Source organism: Panthera onca, chromosome B1, assembly GCF_046562875.1.
Source record: "Panthera onca isolate mPanOnc1 chromosome B1, mPanOnc1 haplotype 2, whole genome shotgun sequence".
In the NCBI taxonomy this organism is placed as follows: Eukaryota; Metazoa; Chordata; class Mammalia; order Carnivora; family Felidae; genus Panthera; species Panthera onca.
Window position 1 is genome coordinate 41,211,418 of NC_138342.1, and position 22,524 is coordinate 41,233,941.

A 22,524-nucleotide genomic window follows, 5' to 3' on the forward strand; every position below is an offset into this window, starting at 1 on the left:
GCATAAACTTTTCTACTCCCTGAGCTAGACATCTAGCAAGACAGGCTGATTTGGAAGATATATTTTTTTTAAATTATATGAAATATTTTAAAACAGCTGAGAATTTGCTATTTCGGGTAAACACCCATGCACTCATCCAGCTGGAGGCATAAATTGCTGCATTTCCTTTGCAAGAACCTTGGCTTTGCAAACTTTGTATTTCTTCTGGTTTCTTTCAGGTGTGTGTACTCTGTCCTGCTCTATCTCCTTGTCCAATGCCCTGCTTTTTCCTTACTCCAGCTTGCTTAGGGGTCTGCCATGTGGAGAAAACGAACAACAGTAAGAGCCATTCTAAGCATATGTTTATTTCTTCAGAATGTTACGAAGTTGTGCTTTTTGAGTGCTTGCTACCCCGAAACTGCAGAAAGTGCTTTTTTTTACAGCTGCATACAACTAAACATTTTTTTAAGTAAGACTGCCATACTGATAAGGCCACAAAAACTAAGGAGAATTGGTAATGCTCAGTGTAGCTTTTAATACAATTGAAAAGAATCTGTATTGAATCAGAAACTAGCAATAAACTTATTGTCAAGGTTACTCCAGCTATTTCCTGAAAATTGCATATAATGTTTTTTTGCTAGCCTTCTGCCTAAGCTTAACTTCTGCTTGACATTTTCTAACTTACATACCGTTCAATCATTCTGTTTCCATTCTCATTGTATACAACTTCAGAAGTATGTAAACTTTACATGTAAGTTACATCGTAATGCATCTGAATGGAGCTCGTCTTGATTGGCCTTATTGGCACGTGTGGTTGGTTCTAGCGTGCATCCACTGTGAGAACCCACAACCCAAGCCAGAATTATTGTCCCAGACACGGCTGTAGTAAGAGTCCACCTATCTTCCTTTCGAGTTCCTCAACCTGGTGCATTTGAGGTCTTTTCAACGGAGAAAACTCAGTCCCTAGGGCAGTTCAAAAGGCGCCTTTCTCTTGGGCTCCACCCTCCTCTGCAAAATCGACAGCGATACCCATTACCAACCTAACAACGAAGAAACACTCAGGAAATTAAAAGACATTCCTCATCAAGAAAACGCTGGAGTCTTCTCATTTGAAGCAGGGTTCCTAGAACCTCCCATCCCCCCAATTTCTTATGATCAGTTCCAATTATCAAAAGCACTGCTGGAGTAATTGCTTAGGTACTGAGATAAATTAACGCAATCACTGAATTTTCCGGGTATGTCCACTGAAATGAAATCTAGGAACCTGAAATTTACCATTGGGAGGATTTTTGGATTAGAATGTAATACATTCTTGCTTTCTCTTTTAACAGGGACAGTGATGCTAATTATTGGACTAAATATGCTATTTAGTCCTAAGAAAAGCCTTGACTTTCTTCAAACAAAAAACAGTCCTAAAGTGCTTTTCAGAAAGAGTGAAAAATATATGAAACTTTGTAAGTTTTGCTTTTTTAAAATCACTTAATTGTAATAACATTTCAAACATGTATGAAATTAAAGAGTATAGTGCACCCCCATATGCCCCCTTCACCCAGTTTCAATAATCATTAATATTTTGCCAGTATCCTTAACAGCTGTCTTCCTTACTTGTTGTGGTGAAATACTTTGAAGCAAATCTCTGGTAGCCTCTCATGTCAAGCACAAATACTCTGTTGTTAGTTTTGCTTCACTTCTCATGTAGATAAGATTATTTAACAGGTAGAATTTCCAAGATGCTTTGTTCTCATTAGAACTATTTTCTATTTCAAACTATTTATTTCATTTCTTGTTCTTTTTTGGGAGCTTAAATATGTTAACATTGGGAATATTGATGAACTGGAAGCTCAAACATGAAGTTAGTTTACTATTCAATCTGACTGATTTCAAATGAATTACATTAAATAGAAATGTTTATTGAAAGGATTGCATTTGCAGGCAGTGTATTAGGATACAATGCACTACCGAACTACGTAGCATTATGTCGGATGTAAAGACGTGTAAAAACGGGTCTCCACCGTCAGTGACTTGATACTTGTATAAAGAAGACAAAATATTACAGTGTGAAGAGATAGAAAACAAGCTAAATAAAGTTTCAATGTATTTCTGAAAGAAATGCCACAAAGCAGCACCACCATTATGTAAACACCTTCATACTGTTCCATCATAATTTGAAAAGATTGTACTAAAATTTAGGGGATATTTTCAAAATTTAGAGTTTTGTTTTATTGCTCTTATGTTTTAGGTAGGTCTCTTAAACTAAGATCTGGCAGGTTTTATTTGCTTATTTTTAATACTTTTTTTTAATGTTTATTTTTGTGTGTGAGAGAGAGAGAGAGAACACAAACGGGGTAGGGCAGAAAGAGAGAGGGAGGGACAGAATCTGAATCAGGCTCCAGGCTCTGAATTGTCTGCACAGAGCTCGGTGCAGGGCTCAAACTCAGGAACCGTGAGATCATGACCTGAGCCGAAGTCAGACGCTTATTTAACCAGCTGAGCCATCCAGGCACCCCTTGTTTGTTTATTTTTAATCCTGACAATCTTTGTCTCTATTGTTGCTGTTGTTGTTAGTAGTAGTAGTAAGAGTATTAAGAACCAGAATTCTTTAGTTCATTCATCAAATTGAGGCATTTGGAAGAGTTTATTTACAAAGTTATTTAGACAGTTTTGTGTAATTTTTAAAAGTGGACTTTATTTTTTAGAGCCATTTTTGGTTGGAGCAGAAAGTATAGAGGTTCCCCATATACCCTCTGGCCCCACATACACACAGCCTCCCCCACTACCAGTAACCACCAGAGTTTATTATTACATTTATCATAACTGAGGAATGTATACTGACACATCACTGTCACCCAAAGTCTCTGGTCTACTTTAAGGCTCACTCTTGGTATTGTGTGTCCTGTGGGTTTTGATGAATGTATAATGAAATGTATTCACCATCATAGCATCGTACAGAGTAATTTACCGCCTTAAAATCCTATGCTCTGCCTGTTCATCGTTCCCTGCCTCTACCAATGGCAACCACTATCTTTGTCTTAAAAAAAAAGAAAAGAATAGACTCTATTTTTTAGAACAGTTTTAGATTTACAGATATATTGGGCAGGAAGTATAGAGTTCCTTCTCATACACCCCCTCACACCCCCACCTCCACAGTTTCCACCATTATTAACATCTTGTATTAGTGTGGTGTATTTGTTACGACTGACGAGCCGATACTGAGTCCATAGTTTACATTAGAGTTCACTCTCTGTCGTATGTTCTGTGGGTTCTAACAAAGGTATAATGACATCTAGCCACCATCACAGTATCCTGCAGAATAGGTTCGCTTCCTTAAACCTCCCCTGTGCTGCACCTGTTTATCCTTCCCTCCTTCCTCCAAACCCTGGCAACTACCCATCTTTTTACAGCCTCCATTGTGCCTGTTCTAGACTGTCAGTCTCGTCTTGTAACTTGAAAATGTAGTTTATTTTTGTTGTGATTGCTCATGCATTATGATTTATTTCTGTCATCTTACTTTGCTTTTTCTACTTTAAGTAGATTTCCCCCTATTTTTCTTCTTGCTTTCTTTTGCATTGATTGGGTTTTCCTTTTCTCTTTTTCTTATCCTCCGCCTTCCTACTCCTCTTTCTAGTTTGGAAATTATATCTTCACTTTCTGTTCTTTTAGTACTTGGTTGTTATTTTTTTCCTCTGCACATTAAAGATACTACTCTGTTATCTGGCTTTAGGTTTTGCTATTGGGAAGTCAGCTGTCAGTGTAATCTTTGCTCCTTTGGAAATAATCTGTCTTTTTTGCCTGGCAACGCTTAATGATTCCTCTTTGTTTTGGTGTTCCAGAGTTTCCCTGTGATATGTTGGATGTGGATTCCTGCTTCTGCACTCCCCCTCCCCGTCTTCCCTCCACCTTGCTTGTTAGTGTTTGGACTTTCTGAATCTGAAGAGTCATGTCTTATATCACCTGTGGAAAATTCTCAGTTTTATTTCTGCAAATATTGCTGTTTTTCCATTCTTTCTCTTTTTCCTTTTTGAATCCAGTTGGATTGTGTTGGATCTTCTTATGATCTCTCCATGTCCCTTAACCTCTTCCATATTATCTACCTTTGTTTTTAAGCCGTCCCTTGCACTCATTCTCTATTCAGCTTTGTCTGCTGCTACTTATCTTGTCCACTGAGTTTGTAGTTTTATTTCTAGAAGTCTATTTTATTTCTTCACACATGTTCCTGATCATCCTATTGAATAACCTCTTTTATTTTTCTAAACCTGTTAAGCATGCTTATTTTATATTCTGATTCTAGAAGTTTCAACATCTGAAGTATTCGTGGGTTTGATTCTACAGGATTATTTTTTTCCCTGCTGGTGTCTGCCCATGGAGACTTGTTTTCTTGTGCATTATTTCTTGTACATACTTATGATTTATTTTTACCTGAAGCTCATGGTCCTTGGAACATTTCAGGGAAGATTCCTTGAAGCCTGAGTTTCAAATATGGGTTGTACATGCATGTTGCATATGAAAATTAACCCAGGAATTAGACATTTCTCCTTTGCACAAAATCCTTGCCTAATAGATTTAATAATTTCATAAAATTATTTTTTATTCAAGTATGATTAACGTACAGTGCTATATTAGTTCTAGGTGTACAGTATAATGATTTAGCAATTCTCTATATTACACAGTGCTCATCACAAGAGTATGCTTAATCCCTTTCACCTATTTCATCCATCCCCCACCCACCTCTCCTCTGGTAACTATCAGTGTGTTCTCTAGAGTTGAGAGTCTGTTTTTTGGTTTGTCTCTTTTTTCTTGATTTGTTCTTGTTAAATTCCACATGTGAGTGAAATCATATGGTATTTGTCTTTTTCTGACTGACTCATTTCACTTAGCATCAAACCCTCTACATCCATCCATGTTGTTGCAAATGGCAAGATTTCATTTTTTTTTTTTATGGCTGAGTAATATTCCATGGTGTATATATACCACATCTTCTTTATCCATTCATCTATTCAAGTTGGTACAGCTACTGTGGAAAATGGTATGGAGGTTCTTCAAAAAATTAAAAATAGAATGACCATATATATGGTCCAGTAATTCCTTTTCTGGATATTTACCCAAATAGAATGAAAACATGAATTTGGAAAGATCTATGCACCCCTCTGTTTATTGCAGCATTATTTATTTATTTTTAAATTATTTTTTAAATGTTTATTTATTTTTGAGAGAGACAGAGTGTGAGCGGGGGAGGGGCAGAGAGAGAGGGAGACACAGAATCCGAAGCAGGCTCCAGGTTCCGAGCTGTCAGCACAGAGCCTGACACGGGGCTCTAACTCAAACCGTGAGATTGTGACCTGAGTGGAAGTCGGACGCTTAGCCAGCTGAGCCACTCAGGCGCCCCTATTGCAGCATTATTTAAAAAATTGTTTATAAAAAGACAAACTTAGTTTCTTTTAAAAAGTATTTCTTCTTTTTGTTTAGTTTTGTGGCTGCTTGTTGGTGTGGGGCTACTGGGATTAGGACTACGGCATAAAACCTATGAGAGGAAATTGGGCAAAGGGGTAAGTAATGAAAAATTTGGATATAGAATGTTATGTGTTATGTACATATATGCATACATTTGTACACTTTATCATTGTGTTTGAACTGTAGATCTGGATCTCATGACTTCAGGGCCCTGAACCCCATTTCTTTAACCCTTAGGTCATAGGCTAATTGTATAATGGAATTATTTCATGAAGTTGGGTTCTTGGGACAGGATAGACCCATTTATTAAAGGCAAGCTGCTCAAAATTTTGTTGTATGACGTTATCTTTGCCATTCTATCATTTAATATATCTAAACTATGAAGTAAAGAACTACTTTATAATGGGCTTTTTTTTTATGGGGAGATATTGCTGAAGGCAACAATATGAGAGCCTTTGATTTAAAAACAATCTTCTAGATAATTCTTGATTTTGAAGATTATGGGTAGTTTGTGTATTGATGAGTCATGGAAGTTTTCCTGTTCTTCCTTTCCCTGCTTGCGGTCGACAGGTTTAAATGTTTTATTGTCCCCTTCTCTTCTAGACAGGTGGGTAGAAGAAAAAGTAAGTTATTGCTGTGTTGTGCTTGCTTTCTGGGCTGATGAAGTGTGATGTGTTTCATAATGCGGTTAGAATTACAGTTTTGGCTAAGACAGAATTTGAGGGTCAGCTCTGAATTTTAGTAATCTGCATCAACCAGGCAAATTTTTCATGAAAATAAAAAGCTATACTGAGCACGGAGAGCATGCTTCTCCTATTTACCTTTGCACGTCCAGCACCTGACAAAGTGCTTGCCACACACTCAGAACTCAGTAATGGTTTCTTAGTAAGTGAATAATTCATTACGTGGTCCCTTTCTTTTGTCCTTTGTTACTTGTTATCATTGCAGCATGTCGGTCAAATGAAGATACCTAATCTTCCTCTTTTCAAAAGGAGTCATTTCAGTTAGATTTAATACCTGTTCTTTTCCTTCCTTCCTTCCTTCCTTCCTTCCTTCCTTCCTTCCTTCATTCATCTGATAAATGCATACTGAATGTCTCCTGTGTGCCTGGTTCCCGGGGTACAGACATAAACAATTTGGACAAGACCCCTGCCCTCATGGAGTTTACATTCTAGTAGGGAAGAAAGACGGTATTCAGAGGAGGAAATAGACTGTCACTTTAGATCAGGCTGCTTGGAAGCAAAGAGGATTAGGGAGTAGAGAGTAACTGGACTGGGTGGTTAGAGAAGGCTGCTCTGAGGAGGTGATATTTGAGTGGAGACTTGAAAGCTGAGATGAAGCCAGTTAATCACAGAGCTAGGGGTAAAGGATTCAGGCAGAGGGCACGTGTGTAAAGGGCTGAGGGGAAACGGGTGGGGCATGTTTGAGGCCACCAAGGTGGCTGGTGCAGCTGAAGCTTGGTGAGTAAGGGGAAGAGTCATAGAAGATGAGGATGGGGAGGCCGGGAAGGATCACATCATACAGGGCCTTACAGAGCACAGTGAGGTGTCCTGATTTTAGTTTTCTTTCAGTGGAAGCCATAGAGTATTTCAAGCAGGAACATGAAGAAATGTGATAGCAGGTTGGCTGCTCTGTGAAGAATGGATTGTAGAGTAGAGACAGGGAGATAAGTGACAAGGCATTTTCAGTCATCCAAGAGAGAGACTATGGAGGTTTGGATGGGTGTGGTGGCAGTGCCATTGGAGACAACTGGGCAGACTTAGAGGATAGACTTGACCCTTGAACAGTGTGGATTTGAACTGTGCTGATCCGCTTATATACATATCTTTTTTCAATCAGTATACTGGAGGGGCGCCTGGGTGGCTTAGTGGGTTCAGTGTCCGACTTCGGCTCAGGCCATGATCTCATGGCTCATGGGTTTGAGCCCCGCAACGGGTTCTGTGCTGACAGCTCGGAGCCTGGAGCCTGCTTTGGGTTCTGTGTCTCCCTGTCTCTCTGCCCCTCCCCCACTCACATTCTGTCTCTGTCTCTCTCAAAAACAAATAAACATAAAAAAAAAAAAGAAAGTATACTGGAGGTTTGTGACAGTTTGCAAATACTTGCAGGCCACCCACACAATGTAGAAATAGTGAAAAAATTAAGAAAAAGGTGTGTTGTGAATGTGGAATATATATGTAGAGACTAGTCTGTTTTGTCATTTACTACCAGAAAGTGTGGGTAGGTTTATTATCAAAAGTTACAATGTACCAAAACTTACACACACACACACACACACACACAGACTGTACCTGGCTCATTTGCAGTGGAGAGAAATGTAAACATAAAGATGCAATATTAAATCATAACTGCATCAAATTACCCCTAGTCCATACTGTACTACCTCACCTCCTGCAGCTATCGTGGTGAGCTCAAGCGTCGTATCAGTTTAAAACTCGGTGTGATGCTGATCTCCAGGTGAGCAGTTTGTCCCTAGTGAATTTCATATTACAGTAAAAAGTGATCTCTCGTGGTTCCCAGGTGGTTTTGATTGTAAACAATACTGTAGACCTTGAGCATCAACATGGGACTCATATGAAGTGCCTCTAGTGATGCCTGAAGTGCTCCCAAGAAGCAGAGAAAAGTCATGACCAGAAAGCGTTGAATTGCTTGATATCCTGTAGATTGGGGTCTGCAGCTACATTCACCAGCCATCTTGACATAAAAGATCCAGTGTAAAAAGAAAAAGGAAAAAAGAAAAGGAGATTCATGAAGCTGTCGCTGTGGCCACACCAGCAGGCATGAAAACCTCACACTTTTTTTTGCGAAATACCTTTCTATGTCATACTGAAAATGCAGCTTTTAGGTAGGTGCGGGATTGCTGTAAGAGAGGCATGCCTATAGACTCCATTATGACTTGAGAAAAAGCGAGATCATTATGGAACAACTTAGCGCGAAAGGCAGGGGAAGGATCTAAAGCTGGGGAATTTAACTTTAGAAAGGTTTTGGCTTAAAAACTGTCAAGATAACAGGAGAAGCAGCTTCTGCCCACCAAGGGGCAGCAGAGAGTTCCCAGACCCCATTAAGGAAATCATTGAGGAGAAAGGATACTAGCCTGAACAGGTTTTTCTTGCAGAGGAAAGGGCCCTATTGTGGAAAAAAAATGCCACAAAAGACACCTGTTTGTATGGAAAAGAAGCGAGCACTAGGATCTAAGGTAGGAGGGATGTGCTAACTCCACTGTTCTGTGCAAATGCAGTGGATTTATTATCAGGGCTGTCTTTATCTATAAAGCTGCTAACCCTGAGCCTTGAAGGGAAAAGATAAACACCAGCTACCAGTCTTTTGATTGTATAACATGGAGGCCTGGACAGTGAGAACCCTTTTTCTGGATTAGTTCCATTAATGCTTTGTCCCTGAAGTCAGGAAGTACCTTACCAGCAAGGACTGCCTTTTGTAGTTCTTTTGATATGAGACAATGCCCCTGACCACCCAGGATCCCATGAGTTCAACACCAAAGGCATCAAAGTGCTCTACTTGCCCTCAGGCACAACTTTGCTGATTCCGCCTCTAGATCAGGGAGTTCTATGGCCCTTTAAGGCTCATTACACACAATATTCTATGAAAGAATTGTCAGTGCTGTGGAGGAGAGCCCTGACAGATACAACATCATGAAAGTCTGGAAGAATTACATCACTGAAGATGCCGTTGTTTAGAAGAAGTCATGAAAGCCATCAAGCTCGAGACAATAAATCCCTGCTGGAGAAATCCGTGCCCAGATGTTGTGCCTGACTTCACAGGATTTATGACAGAGCCAATCAAGGGAATCACGAAAGGGACTGTAGATAATGGCAAAAAAAAGTGGAGGCTGAAGCGTTTCAAGATACGGATCTTAGAGAACTTCAAGAGGTAACAGACACCACACCAGAGGAATGAACAGATGACCCACTGGAGATGAGTGCTTCCAAACCAGAGCCAGATGATGAGGAAGATGTAGAGGACGCAGTGCCAGAAGACAAACTGACATTAGACAGTCTAGCAGAAGGGGTCCAATGATTCAAGACTGCTTTTGACTTCTTTTACGACACGGACCCTTCTACGATAAGGGCACCGAACCTAAAGCAAATGGTGGAAGAAGGACTGGTACCGTGTAGAAACATTTTTGGAGAAATGAAAACGCGAAAGAAGTCAGACAGAAATTACAGTGCATTTCCAGAAAGGTATACCAAGTGTGCCTGCTCCTCCTGCCTCCCCTTCCTCTTCCTCCACCTCTTCTCCTCTGGCACCCCTGACACAACAAGACCACCCGCCCGCCCCTTCCTCTTCCTCCTGAGTCTACTCAACGTGAACACGATGAGGATGAAGACCTTGATGATGATCCACTTGCACTTTATGAATTGTAAGTAATCATCACGCTGTACACCTAATAAATCTGTCTGTTGTGTGTGTGTCTTTGTGAAAATCTACTACCTGTACAGCAAGAACTGTTTAGACATTTGGTGTCCCTGTCATCAAAGTATTCACCATGCAGAACACTCTGTGCAAGACTCCTATGGAGGTGGACAGCCTATCCTTACGTAGGCATAAGGTGAGTGTATGTAATGCAAAATTAATCACGTCTTAGTTTTCCCACTGTTTTATAACTCTGCTTTCAAAGAATTATATTAGCATACAGCATGCCTCTCTCTTATCATTGGAGAAATTGTGTATCAGCCTATCATTACAAGACAAGTGGTTAAAAAAAATGGAACTGTTTCCAAAATTGCATTATAACGATGACTATAATACTGTATGCCATAAAAATTTTATAATGATTCATTCATTAATTGTATAGGCTAGGCTAGCATGAAGCTGTCATATCGATTATACTAGGTTACCATAAAGCAAACATATTGCTGCTTCTTCATTATCAATGCATGAATTGTTGTAGCTGGAAGTAAATATGAATTTCTTTTTCACATCATCTTTTTTTTTATTTAAAAAAATTTTTTTAATGTTTATGTCTGAGACAGAGAGAGAGCATGAATGGGGAGGGACAGAGAGAGAGGGAGACCCAGAATCGGAAGCAGGCTCCAGGCTCTGAGCTGTCAGCACAGAGCCTGACGCGGGGCTCGAACTCACAGACTGTGAGATCGTGACCTGAGCCAAAGTCGGTTGCTCAACCAACTGAGCCACCCAGACGCCCCTCACCTCATCTTTTCATTTTTGATGTCTGCTGTTAGTAATATGTATAATACCTATAGTGTTTTGTATCATATAAGACCATGTTGATATAGACACTGACACAAGATTCATCTTGTAAACAGATGATACAAACTTACAGTATCGATAACTATGGTACACTACTGTAAATATGTCTTGTCTTCCCTATGATTTTCTAAATAACATTTTCTTTTCTGTAGGTTATATTTATTATAAGAATACATTACATAATACATGTATATAATGTATAAAATGTGTGTCAGTCGACTGTTATGTTATTGGTAAGGCTTCCAGTCAGCCGTAGGCTATTAGTAGTTAAGGTTTTGGGGAGTCAAAAGTTATACATGGATTTTCAATTGTGCAGGGAGACAGAGCCCCTAACTCTCGTGTTGTTCCAGAGTCAAAGGTATTCTGAAAGAGTTGACAGGATTTACTGATGGATTAGATGTTGCTCGATAAAGAGAAGGAAGAAATCAAGAATGACTTTGATGTCTTTGGCTTGAGCAACTGGATGGAGGGTGGTGGTGTTTACTGACATGGGAAGAATGAGAGAATAATAGGTTTTGGAGTGGTGAAATCCAGAGTTAATTATAGTTACATAGTTACATGAAAAGGGATAGTTTAATGAATATAATCATGCCTCTTGAAATCCCTGATGATGGCTCCTTTCTCTCTTTATATGACATTCACTAAACTGAATAATTTTCCTTGTATGAAGATGAAAAGCCCAGCTTACTGCTGGTAGCATACCGAGTCACCAGTGTTTACATGGTGGCATTCCGTTGCAAGAGGTTGCTACTTAAATCATCCTCCCAACTTCAACCTGTATGGTTCACTCGAAGTTGCTTTTCCAGTTGCGGTGATACATTTGTTCTAATGCAGCCATACTATTTCTCAGGATCCCTGTTATAGATCAGTGAGGTATTTGCTTAAGATGGATGGTGAGGGTTGGGCAGTGATTCTCTGACTGAGCCCATGAGCCCAAAAGATGAACTCTCAAAGGCGGCTGTGCTCCTGAATATTGGCTTTGTCAGTGCCGTAGAGGAGTAACAATATGTATAACTCAGAATCGGCAGGCTGCTTTACAAATACGTGGAAGGACTCTGTATATCCCTCTGTGGTCTCATTCTTCTCCTGTGCAAGGGTTACCTCTGTCTGGAATATGGTGTTTATCATTTTTCATACATTTCTTTATATTGTGCTTACCTATGAGATAACCCCAGGCAGTATCGTTTGTTCCGTGTTTTCAACTTCACCTCTATGACATTTGACATATACATTCTGCAACTTATTACTTAAAATCACTTTTATGAGATTCATCCCTGACTCATTTATTAGGGCTGGGTAGTATTCCATTGTAGGTCTGTGACACCATTTATTTATCCATTTTCCTATTTTTCCTATTGAAACAACAGCCAGGTTGCTTCTAATTTTTTGCTATTATAAATGATGCTTATTATAAATGCTCACTTTCCAAATATTCCTCCTCACTTCCAAGCTTAAGCTGGAAGCTCATAGAAGATTTATTATTAGAATATCACCTAACAAATAGCTCCCTGTTTTAAGAATTAAATGTGGGAAAATTCACCAAGAAAATTCCTTTGCTGAAATACGAATTTTGGTAGAGAGAGGTGGAGAAAGCTGGGTGATTGGAACCGCCATTGTTCCTAGTCATTGTAAATTACCATTAAAATTACTCCTCAGGGACCAGCCACAGAGGTCTCTGCTGCCATCTGGCCTTTTCGGTTTGGCTATGACAATGAAGGATGGTCCAATCTAGAAGGATCGGCTCAGCTGCTCAGTCAAACAGGTAAGCCTTTTACCGGAATTAGTTCCAGGTTTTGAGAAACCACTGCTGTTATTTTTATTTTGAACGAGATCATAAGGAACAGGAGGAGGCTTTGCTGGATCATAAACTAATCTCGTAAAAAGGCTTCATTTTGGTAGGCAGCTGCAGAAGGATTAAGCTACCATAACCACATCTGTCTTTGAGAGCAGTCAATTTAGTTGATCCTGAACAAAGCCTCACACTGAGTATCTGCAGGGAATTCTTGTCAGGCCCCTGCTCCAAGAGATACTCTTCCTGGTGCTTTCTGTTGCTTGGGGACCCACTGTGGGGGACCCACTGTGGGGGACCCGAAAGCAGTCGGATCAAAAGGCAGAATGGGTCAGAGTGAGGGCTCATTTGGGAAGCACATTGCTTTCAAGAGCCTAAGGGCCAGTTTTTAAGTTTCTGTGCCCTGGGGTGCGCCTCTTTTTATGAAGAATCCTTTAAAAGGTGCGGGTATTTGGTTCTTAGATCAACTTTGTGGAACGTGGAGCAAGGTTCGTGAAGGTCTAAACTGTTCTGGTTGCTCCTAATGATAAGTATGTCCCCTGAGACATACTTATGCTGAGAGTCTATATGATTCTACTGCCAGTAAGGAATTTCCGTGGCCTTTCTTCTTGACTATAGGCCCTGGGGGCAGCTGGTCCGAGTCAGAGAAAACCAGTAAACTTACTTCTGTGCCAATACCATGGAAGTGTTTTCCCAGGAATAAAATGCCGTTACATACCACTTTGTATTTCTGAACATAAGTTGTGTATTTGAAACAAACATTATGCTTATTTGAAATCTTGGGAAATCTTGGGAAAGATGTTAAAAATATTTGAAAATGTAAAAGATACATTTTCATCCTTTTCTGTGTTTTCTCCAGGTGTCCCATGTTTTAATTACATTCTAAACATGGGAAAACTCCTCTTATGGCTCAGGTCTGACGCATTTCACTTTAGTGACTCATTAGAAACTACTTTGTTTTTTGATTTATGAGGAAAGGCAAAGGGTTGAAGAAGAAAGTTTTACTAACTGTTTTTGCACAGCTGTGGTTAATCACTACATACTTTTTTTTTTTTTTTTCTGAATAGGTGCAGATTTCATAACAATTTTGGAGAGTGATGCTTCTAAGCCCTATATTGGGAACAATGACTTAACCATGTGGCTAGGGGAGAAGTTGGGTTTCTATACCGACTTTGGCCCAAGCACAAGGGATCACACGTGGGGGTGAGTGTACTTTGGGAACACAGCCCTGAAGACCAGGAAGCTTGGGCTTAGAGCGGAAGGTTGATGTTCTCATTCCTTTGTCCTATGAATATGCCTTAGGGGTGCTTCCTGGGAGGGATGAGAAGGTGCCGAAGATAGCGTATTCTGTGATCATTTTTCATGGTGGCCCGGCTGCTGGATATTTTCAGTTCTTCAGCATTATAAACCATTCAGTGTAGGAGCTGAGGTTTACAGCGCTAAGCGTGTCTGAACTGGATGCTGTCCTCACAGGGCTTACATTCTGGTGTGAAGAAACAGAAAATCAATATGTACACATGGAAATAAATAGGAATTTGAAATCGTGATAAGTGCTATGTAGAAAAGGAACATGACTGGGTAGGAGGGGCAGGGGATGCTGAGGGATGGTCAGGAAGGTCTCTCTGCAGACTCACCATGAGGAGGACCCAGGACCTAGCCGTGGGCAGTGCTGAGGGAACTGCCAGTGCAAAGACTTGAGGCAGGGTTAGGCTTGGTGGGCCTGAATGTGGGGACTGAGGGGGAACCAGTAAGAGATGAGGTCAAGGGCAGGCCCCTGATCTTAGAAAGTCACATAATCCCTGCTGGGGACTGAGGAATTCAATTTTGACGGGAAGCCATTGGCTGCGTTTTAAATGGGAGCCATCTGATCTGATTTACATTTCAAAAAGATCCTTCTGGCTGTTCCTAGAACAGCTTGTTGGGGGCAAGGATGGGAGCGAGCAGGGAGACAGGTGATGAGGTAGGTGCACTAGCACAGGTGAGAGATGGCAGTAGGAGCCGTGGTCATGGGGAGGAGGGGGGTGGGCAAATTTAAGACCTACTTTGGAACAGAGCTGACAGGACTTACTGATGGTTTAGATGTCAGGGGCCAGGAAGTGATAAAAGACAGCATCTATGTTTGTTACCCAAATACCTGATAGGACATGTTGTTGTTTAATGGGACGGGGACAACTAGGCAGAGCAGACAGATTGTGCTAAATTTGAGATGCCTCTGGACAGTCAAGTGACATCTAGTAGGATGTTCTGTGCAGCGTGGAGGGCCAAGTGGGACAGGATAAGCTGGACATGTGCACAGATTCAGGTGACATCACTGTAGAGGTCATCCTGTTGGAGGGGCTCCATGAGGGGCCAGAGAGAGTACATGCAGCCAGGGACCAGGGAAGAGACCTGGCTGAGGTCTGAGCTCTGCTCATCCTTTTTATATATAGTTCTTTGACGTAGAGTGAGGTAGAACATGTTTTCATATCTTTTTTGGACAGTTTATAATTCCTAATTTTGTAAATTGTTACTTTGTGTCCTTGCTGGCAAGATTGTACATTCCCAAATGTGTTGATTAATATTAGAACTATTTATGCAAATATGTTGCCAGAGTATCAACTTAAGGAAAATAGATTTTGTGTATTGCTAATTCAGCCCTTTTTGTGTCTCCATAGTATTTAATAAAACAGAGTTGATGGCATTGTGCTTAGCGACATAAAGAGACATGCTAAATAGCAGAGACGCAATGTATTGTCTCAGACAGCCATATTAGTGCTTTGAGCACATCCCTTTTTAACACATGTGCTTAGTCCTGTCTCCATGATATGGTGGGACCAATAATGATGCACATGTTTCTTTTCATTCCAATGCAGGATTATGGTTTTGTCCCGATACCCAATTGTGAAGTCAGAGCATCACCTTCTTCCATCACCAGAGGGCGAGATCGCACCAGCTATAACAATGACTGTTAACATCTCGGACAAACTGGTGGATTTTGTCGTGACACACTTTGGGAATCATGAGTGGGTTTCTTTGGTCTTTCTAATAGTACACAAATGCCAAGAAATATTATTAGTACATTACTTTGATTTCAAAGCAGTGACTTTTCTTTTTTTTTTTTTTTCCTCCCAAAGTATTTTTCCTTATGTAGCTGGTTTTAAAAAATGAAGCATAAAACATTTGTGGGTGGTCCTTAGAGATGGTACGGGGCAGCAATGATGGCTATGTTAGCCAGCAATGGCCGAGCAGGTGCTGTGCTAAGTACATTATTGCATTTAGTCTTTACTCTGTATAATGTTAGTACCATTATAGCCCCATTTTACAGATAAAGACTGTGGACTGAGAGAGGTTAGATGACTAGTCTGAGAGTGTCACCCAATGAGGCATTAGGTAGACGTAACTCAGAGCCTGCATGTACTTGGGACCATGTGGTAAACCGGACTACAGAAAAATGAAATATTCTTTTCCTACAGGATTATTACAGTTGGAAGTACTGTTAGGATTTGAGGGTACTAAATGATACTCCGTTTTCCTCATGTTTTCAGAGTCCACTGATGGGTAGGTAGAGGAATTTGGCAGGGACATCAAAGTATCTCTTAATTCTGATAAATTTATGTGGATGGCATGGCTTAGTTGTGTCTATGTGCACCTGCTAATTCATCCGCCAACAATACATGAAACTGCCCCAAAGCAGCCAACCCACCAGCAGGTGCAATGTCTGCCTTGTCAAACTCTCCCCTTGGTAGAGAGAATATCCCAGAAATACCCTGTCTGCAAACTGGCAGGCTCCAAGGAGAAGAGAGAGGAAGGACTTGAGACAAGCATGCCCAGTTAATTCTGCCAAACTCAACTAGTTAGGAAAGTTTTCCCCAAGTGTAAAAGGTGGGAGATAGAGGCCAGACATGGTTTTCTAAGCAAGTCCTTCTATAAGGAGACATGAGGAATGGGGAATGAATTTTATCCCCAAAAGATAACATTTACAACCAGTGACTTAGTACTGAATAAATCATGAATGATGCTAACAATGTAATATAAAAGCAAAGATAAAAGTATATAATTCGTACTCTGCCATACTAAACATTCTGTAATAATAATTGAAAACGGTAACATAAAGTGCTATAATACAGGGCATATAGGTCCTATCCACGTTCATGACAAGAGGCCACAGAGCTTTGAAGTGACATACAGTACATTAGAACAACATGGTTGTACTATAAGTTTCACCTAAACAAAACTAATGTGTCTGCTACCTTTATTTTCCTGTTACCTCGCTTTTTTCTCACAGCATCATGTGGCTCTGTGAAGGTATACTTGAATATTTTCTGAACGAAATCAGACTTAGCAATATAAACAAACCATCCAAATGTAATTATGTGAACCATTCACTCACCAGACTCTTGCTTGTCTTAGAAATAAAAAAGGTGTTCAGAGGACAGATGATATAGATGATGGTCCATGTCTCTTTAGAAAGCTATTTGAAGAAATGCCTCTGTTTCTCTCAATAATTTTCATGTAGCAAGCACAGGCATTCCAAAGTCATTCCACTGACCTTAAATTGCCCTGGGTTTAGCTTTTAAAAAATAGCACTTTTATGATTAAAGTTGCAAGGTCTTAACCTGAGAAACAGTTGAATAAAGTCCTTCCCATTTTTCCTTTGCTTTTCCCCCTTGCCCTCTTCAACCCCCTCCAACCTCCAATATGTAAAGAATAGACTTGAAAGAGAAGACTAAAGATAGCCCTCAGAATGTGTTTGGAAAAGAGGAGGAAAGGATTACCTTTTCTAACTTTCTATTAACTACATATTTTTAAAAAAATTTTTTAAACTTCGAGAGCAAGCACTAGCAGGGGAGAGGGGCAGAGAGAGAGAGAGAGAGAGAGAGAGAGAGAGAGAGAATCCCATGCAGGTTCTGCACTGTCAGCACAGAGCCAAACTTGGGGTTTGAACCCACGAACTGTGAGATCATGACCTGAGCCAAAACCAAGAGTTAGATGTTTAACCGCTTAACCAACTGAGCCTTCCAGGCGCCCTCTATTAAGTGCATATTTAAAGCTCTCTAATCAAAACCACACTTTTCACATGTTCTCACTTATTCACTTGATTTAATAATACACACACACACACACACACACACACACACACATATACAATGACAATGACAGCAGTGACAAAGCTAGCTAACATTTACTGAGGACATGTAGCACCAGGCAGGGAGGCGGTGTGTTTGAGTGGTTAAAAGCATGAAATTCCAGAGCTTGGAATCAGACAATCTGGTTTGAGTACTAACTGAAGGTGTATCCTTCACCAGGTTATTTAATCACCTTGGGCATCAGTTTTCTCATTTGTAAATCAGGGGCAATAATCCATTATAGGGTTCTTGTGAGAATTAAATATTATCTCATGCAAACTACATGAATACAGCAAGTGCTCCATTAATACTGGCCATTGTTATTGAACCAAATCAGATAACCCTAAATGTAAGGTCTGTTGGGCAGCTAAAAAAAGAATTCATCAAACGCAGATCAAGCATCTGCCGTGTCCCAGGCACGGTGCTAGTTGCAGTCTTTCCCCTTAGAGCCACAGTTCTGTGTCACTCCTTAGAAGCCCTGTCCGTGAACCCTGTAGCCTTCCAACAGGTGACATGAAGATGTTCATACATTGAAGGATTTGTGAAGCCATCATTACATATTTTCATTTGCCTTTGTTTTCTACAATACTAGATACAAAATTCTTACTGTGAATAAATATTTAGAGATTTCGTTCGCTACTGATTGTGGCATATAAACACGAAGTCATATTAGGAATGAATTACGGAATGCTTATGCATGTTGTTAGCTGATTCAACAGGATTTTTAAAATTATTGACTACACAAATACCTCTTTACAACCAATAAATAGGAAATAGCAGCATTCCTTAGAAGCATTTAGGTATACACCATAACTAAAATCAATGTTATTTTATGTAATTAACTGAGCCACCAGTTCATCACCACTTTGTTTTCTGTAACATCATAAACGTGCAAAGAAGAAAGAGTGCAGAACCGGTAGTCTGTAGTTATACTTTTGGTCCTGCTGTAACATAACCTCAGTGAGTTCCAGTCCTTTTATTTCTGAATTGGATGAAATTATTTTTTCCAGCCCACATTATAGGGTTTTGGGGCTGATCACATATTAACTGATAAGGAAATATAAAATGTGTTCTCTCTCTTGCTCTCTCCCTCTCTCTCCCCCATCTCCTTTCCTCTCCTTTCTTTATACTCATACATATACTATTTATTTTTATTATCATCACTGGATAAAATTTATCGACTGAGAAAATATGAAACCAAATTCATAGATTATTTTCCAATATATAGCTAATATATTTGTATGAAAACACTATCTATGGTACAGTGACCTTGGAATTCTCTAATGGTACAGTGACCTTGGAATTCTCTAGACCAGATTTGAATCCCAGTTGTGTGTATCAGAAGGAACAGAATTCACTGCAGACCTAAAAAAGGGACTATTTGCCAAGAGGCTGGAAGGATCAAAAGAAGAGATAAGAGATACTATAGTATTCAGGAAGAGGGGCCACAGGCAAAAAGAATGCAGCTAATGGGGAAGAAATACCACAACTTCTCTCTCCTTTTTATCTCCTACTCGTGCCTGTAGTTGACCAAACCTAACTGGAAATCAGCAGAAAAGGGAGCCCAGGACATGAAATCTGCCTGGGTTATCTTCTCAGGGCACAGAGAAGGACTGAGAACAGATCCAGACAGGGCAGTTGGAAAATAACCATAGGCGTGTTACTTACTCTCATTTAAAAATAGAGCTAATGATGAGCACTGGGTGTTGTATGGACACCAATTTGAAAATAAATTATATTTAATATATAAAAAAAAATAGAGCTAATGCCTGCCTCGCAGTTATTGTGAATATTCAGTATCAAAGATATTTAATAAATGGTCATTCTTTTCACTCTTTTATTTCTTAAGGCATCTTTGAATGGTACTCAGCTGTCTATACATTCTTATCTAAGCTTAGTTCTGCCTTCAGATCCTACCTTCCTACATCAATGATGTTTCTCCAATATTCTCAGTACTTGGTGATGTCTGTCTGCCTTTGTCACTGTTTTTTGTCTGTTTTTTTACTGAACAGTCATTTATTAGCTACTTTTCTCTATAAATGCCTGTGTTGGTTCTGCTGCCTATTTGCTCTTGGATCCATTCCTGGCTCGTGTCCCTCTTGGCTACACATCACAGGGAACCACATTTCCCAGAGTCTGTTGCCTTCTGGCTGCTGGGTAGGTTTAGCTAATGGAAGACATTAGTGCAAGGCTGGAGAGCAGGAGGAGAGAAGAAGAGGTGTTTCTCATTGTCTCTCTCTGCTTTCTCTATTGTTTCTGGCTGCAGCTGAGTCTCTCCTGTGACTCTAACTCCTCCTTACATAGCCCCGGCAACCTCTGGGCTGCCTCCTCCATGGCTGGCTTGCAGACGCTGGGAATATCATCTCCTATTGTTGTACCTCTAGCCCAACAAGTGGTACTGGTTGCTAAACTCTGGTTGCCTCACTGATTCCTGTTTTGCTTCCTATCAGCTAGGTAACCAGTTTCCTATATTAAATTCACCCTGTTTGAAACACCTAGAGTGGTTTCAGGTTTCCTGGCTGGATCATGTCAAATATGATATCCCTATTTTTCCCCAAACAGACCAACTGTAAAACCCTCAAAAGCATGATGTACCTATCTAATTATCTCAGTTACACATCAGCGGTGCTTAGACTAATAGAAGCCTCATGTTTAGCCAGGATTTGACCAGGAGAAACTCGGGAGGCTTTTAGTAAGTGTTCAGTCGATGGAGCTGAGTAGGTTACATAAGCCTGGTGTGCTCTGTGAGTGTTAGAATTCTCTCTCTTACCAGTACCTCTTGCTCTTTTTAAATTCTATTTTATTATTATTATTATTATTATTATTATTATTGTTATTACCTCCTAGTCTTTAGCTGTAATACTGGTGATCAGGTCTCAGATTACTGACATAACGTCTTCTGATGAAAAGTTGAGCAAATGCTAGTTTAGAATAGGTATTTAAATCAACTTGACTCCAACTAGTTTGTGGGGAGAGATGATGTTCTTAGTCCAAAGTCTGTCAGCCTACCCAGCTGAAGCACTGGGTCTCTGTCTTGTTCATTGGCATAACATTCAGTCATTTGTCCCAAGTAGGAATCACTCGGGTTGTGTACTGTTTGAAGATCCTCTTTGGGAACTTAGATACCTAGTGCTTTTAAAAAATGGTCTCGCAAGTACAATGACGAAGTACATTTTTTTAAGAAGTACATTTTTTTTGCATTTTAGAGATGACCTTGACAGGAAACTTCAGGCTATTGCTGTTTCAAAACTACTGAAAAGCAGCTCTAATCAAGTGATATTTCTGGGATATATCACTTCAGCACCTGGTTCCAGGGATTATACACAGCTCATTGAACACGGCAATGTGAAGGTAACATAATCTTAATAGGATTTCTGATTTCCTAACTAAAATGTTTCTTCTTCACGTTAAAAAAAAACCCCAGTGCAACAATTTAATATGTGTTCTGATTATATACTGCTGCGTAGAAAACCAAGAAACATAGGGGCTTTAAACGGCAGCAGTCCTCGGTTGCTCACAGATCTGCAGTTTGGACAGGGCTGGGAGGGCATAGCCTATCTGTGCTTCATACAGAGATGTGGCTCAACTGAGGACTGGAGGATCCACTTTGCAGATGACTCACAGGGGGCAAGTTGCTGTTGGCTGTTGACCAGGAGCCCAGTTCAGGCTTTGGGTGTGGGGTCCTGGGTTCTCTCCATGGGCTAACTTGGGCTTCCTCCCTGCAGATGGCTGGGTTCTCAGAGTGTGTTTCAAAGAGAACCAGGAAGAAGTTGTATTGCCTTGTATGACCTAGCCTTGAGTTACATAGTGTGACCTCTGCCATCATCAGAAGCTTGCTCACATTCAAGGAGGAGAAACAGAAATCCCATCATCTCCATGGGAGGAGAATCAAAGTCACATTATAAGAATACCATATGGAAAGTGGGTTATCGTAGCCATGTTTAGGAACTATAATCTGACACATTATGCAAGTTAATTATGATGTTGAATGTAAAAGATAGAATGAAATATATAGAGAGGCTGGCTGATCAGCCATATAGGGCCTCACTAACTGAATTTAGTCCTTACCTGTTTGGGTCCAAAACCTGAATTTGTCAGTGTACCCAGATATAATCATGCTCTGGGGAACTGACACACAAATCAAATCCTTGAGACATACATACACTAGAATGCTAATAAATGCAGTGACTTATAATGAGAAATATAATTGGTATATTCCATTAAGTCCTGTGTAGATTTCTTGGTCCTTTACCTTTTGTTTTCAATTTCATCTTCTTGAGATATTTGCAGAGAAAAAAGCTTACCTATTTTACCAAGTGCTTGGAAAGACATGAGAAAGAGCATAGTATGAATAGGGTTTCTACTGTGGCTTAAATAGCAGAGAACTGTATTTCTTTTTTTTAATTTTTATTTTTCTAAACATGTTTAAAATTTTTTTTTGATTTTTATTTTTGAGAGAGAGAGAATGAGAGAGAGAGAATGAGAGAGAGAGATAAAAACGTGCACAAGCAGGGGAGGAGCAGAGAGAGAGGGAGACCCAGAATCCGAAGCAGGCTCCAGGCTCCCTGCTGTCAGCATAGAGACTGATGTAGGGCTCAAACTCATGAACTGTGAGATCATGACCTGAGCCGAAGTCAGATGCTTAACCAACTGAGCCACTAGGGCCCCCCTTATTTATTTATTTTTTTTAATATTTAAATTTATTTTTGAGAGAAAGAGACAAAGCCTGAGCAAGGGAGGGACAGAGAGAGAGGGAGACGCAGAATCTGAAGCAGGCTCCAGGCTCTGAGCTGTCAGCACAGAGCCTGATGTGAGGCTTGTACTCAACAACCGCGAGATCATGACCTGAGCTAAAGTCGGATGCTTAACTGACTGAGCCACCCAGGTGCCCCTTAAATTTTTTTAAAATATTTTTTACTACTGTATTTCTTTATGTAAAATTCTGGGCAGGTGATCCAGTCCTGGTGCACTCCATGG

General features: G+C 40.2%; 1 protein-coding gene across 1 annotated transcript in view; it reads left to right on the plus strand.

Moving 5' to 3' along the window:
- The window catches only part of CWH43 (cell wall biogenesis 43 C-terminal homolog), a 56,352-nt gene that overhangs the window by 20,584 nt on the left and 13,244 nt on the right, over positions 1–22,524 (plus strand). The window contains exons 8-13 of the mRNA XM_060655065.3: positions 1,311–1,433; positions 5,443–5,522; positions 12,310–12,415; positions 13,510–13,645; positions 15,295–15,444; positions 20,754–20,898. Coding sequence (XP_060511048.3) covers positions 1,311–1,433; positions 5,443–5,522; positions 12,310–12,415; positions 13,510–13,645; positions 15,295–15,444; positions 20,754–20,898 — 740 coding nt within the window. The remainder of the gene's footprint in view (positions 1–1,310; positions 1,434–5,442; positions 5,523–12,309; positions 12,416–13,509; positions 13,646–15,294; positions 15,445–20,753; positions 20,899–22,524) is intronic.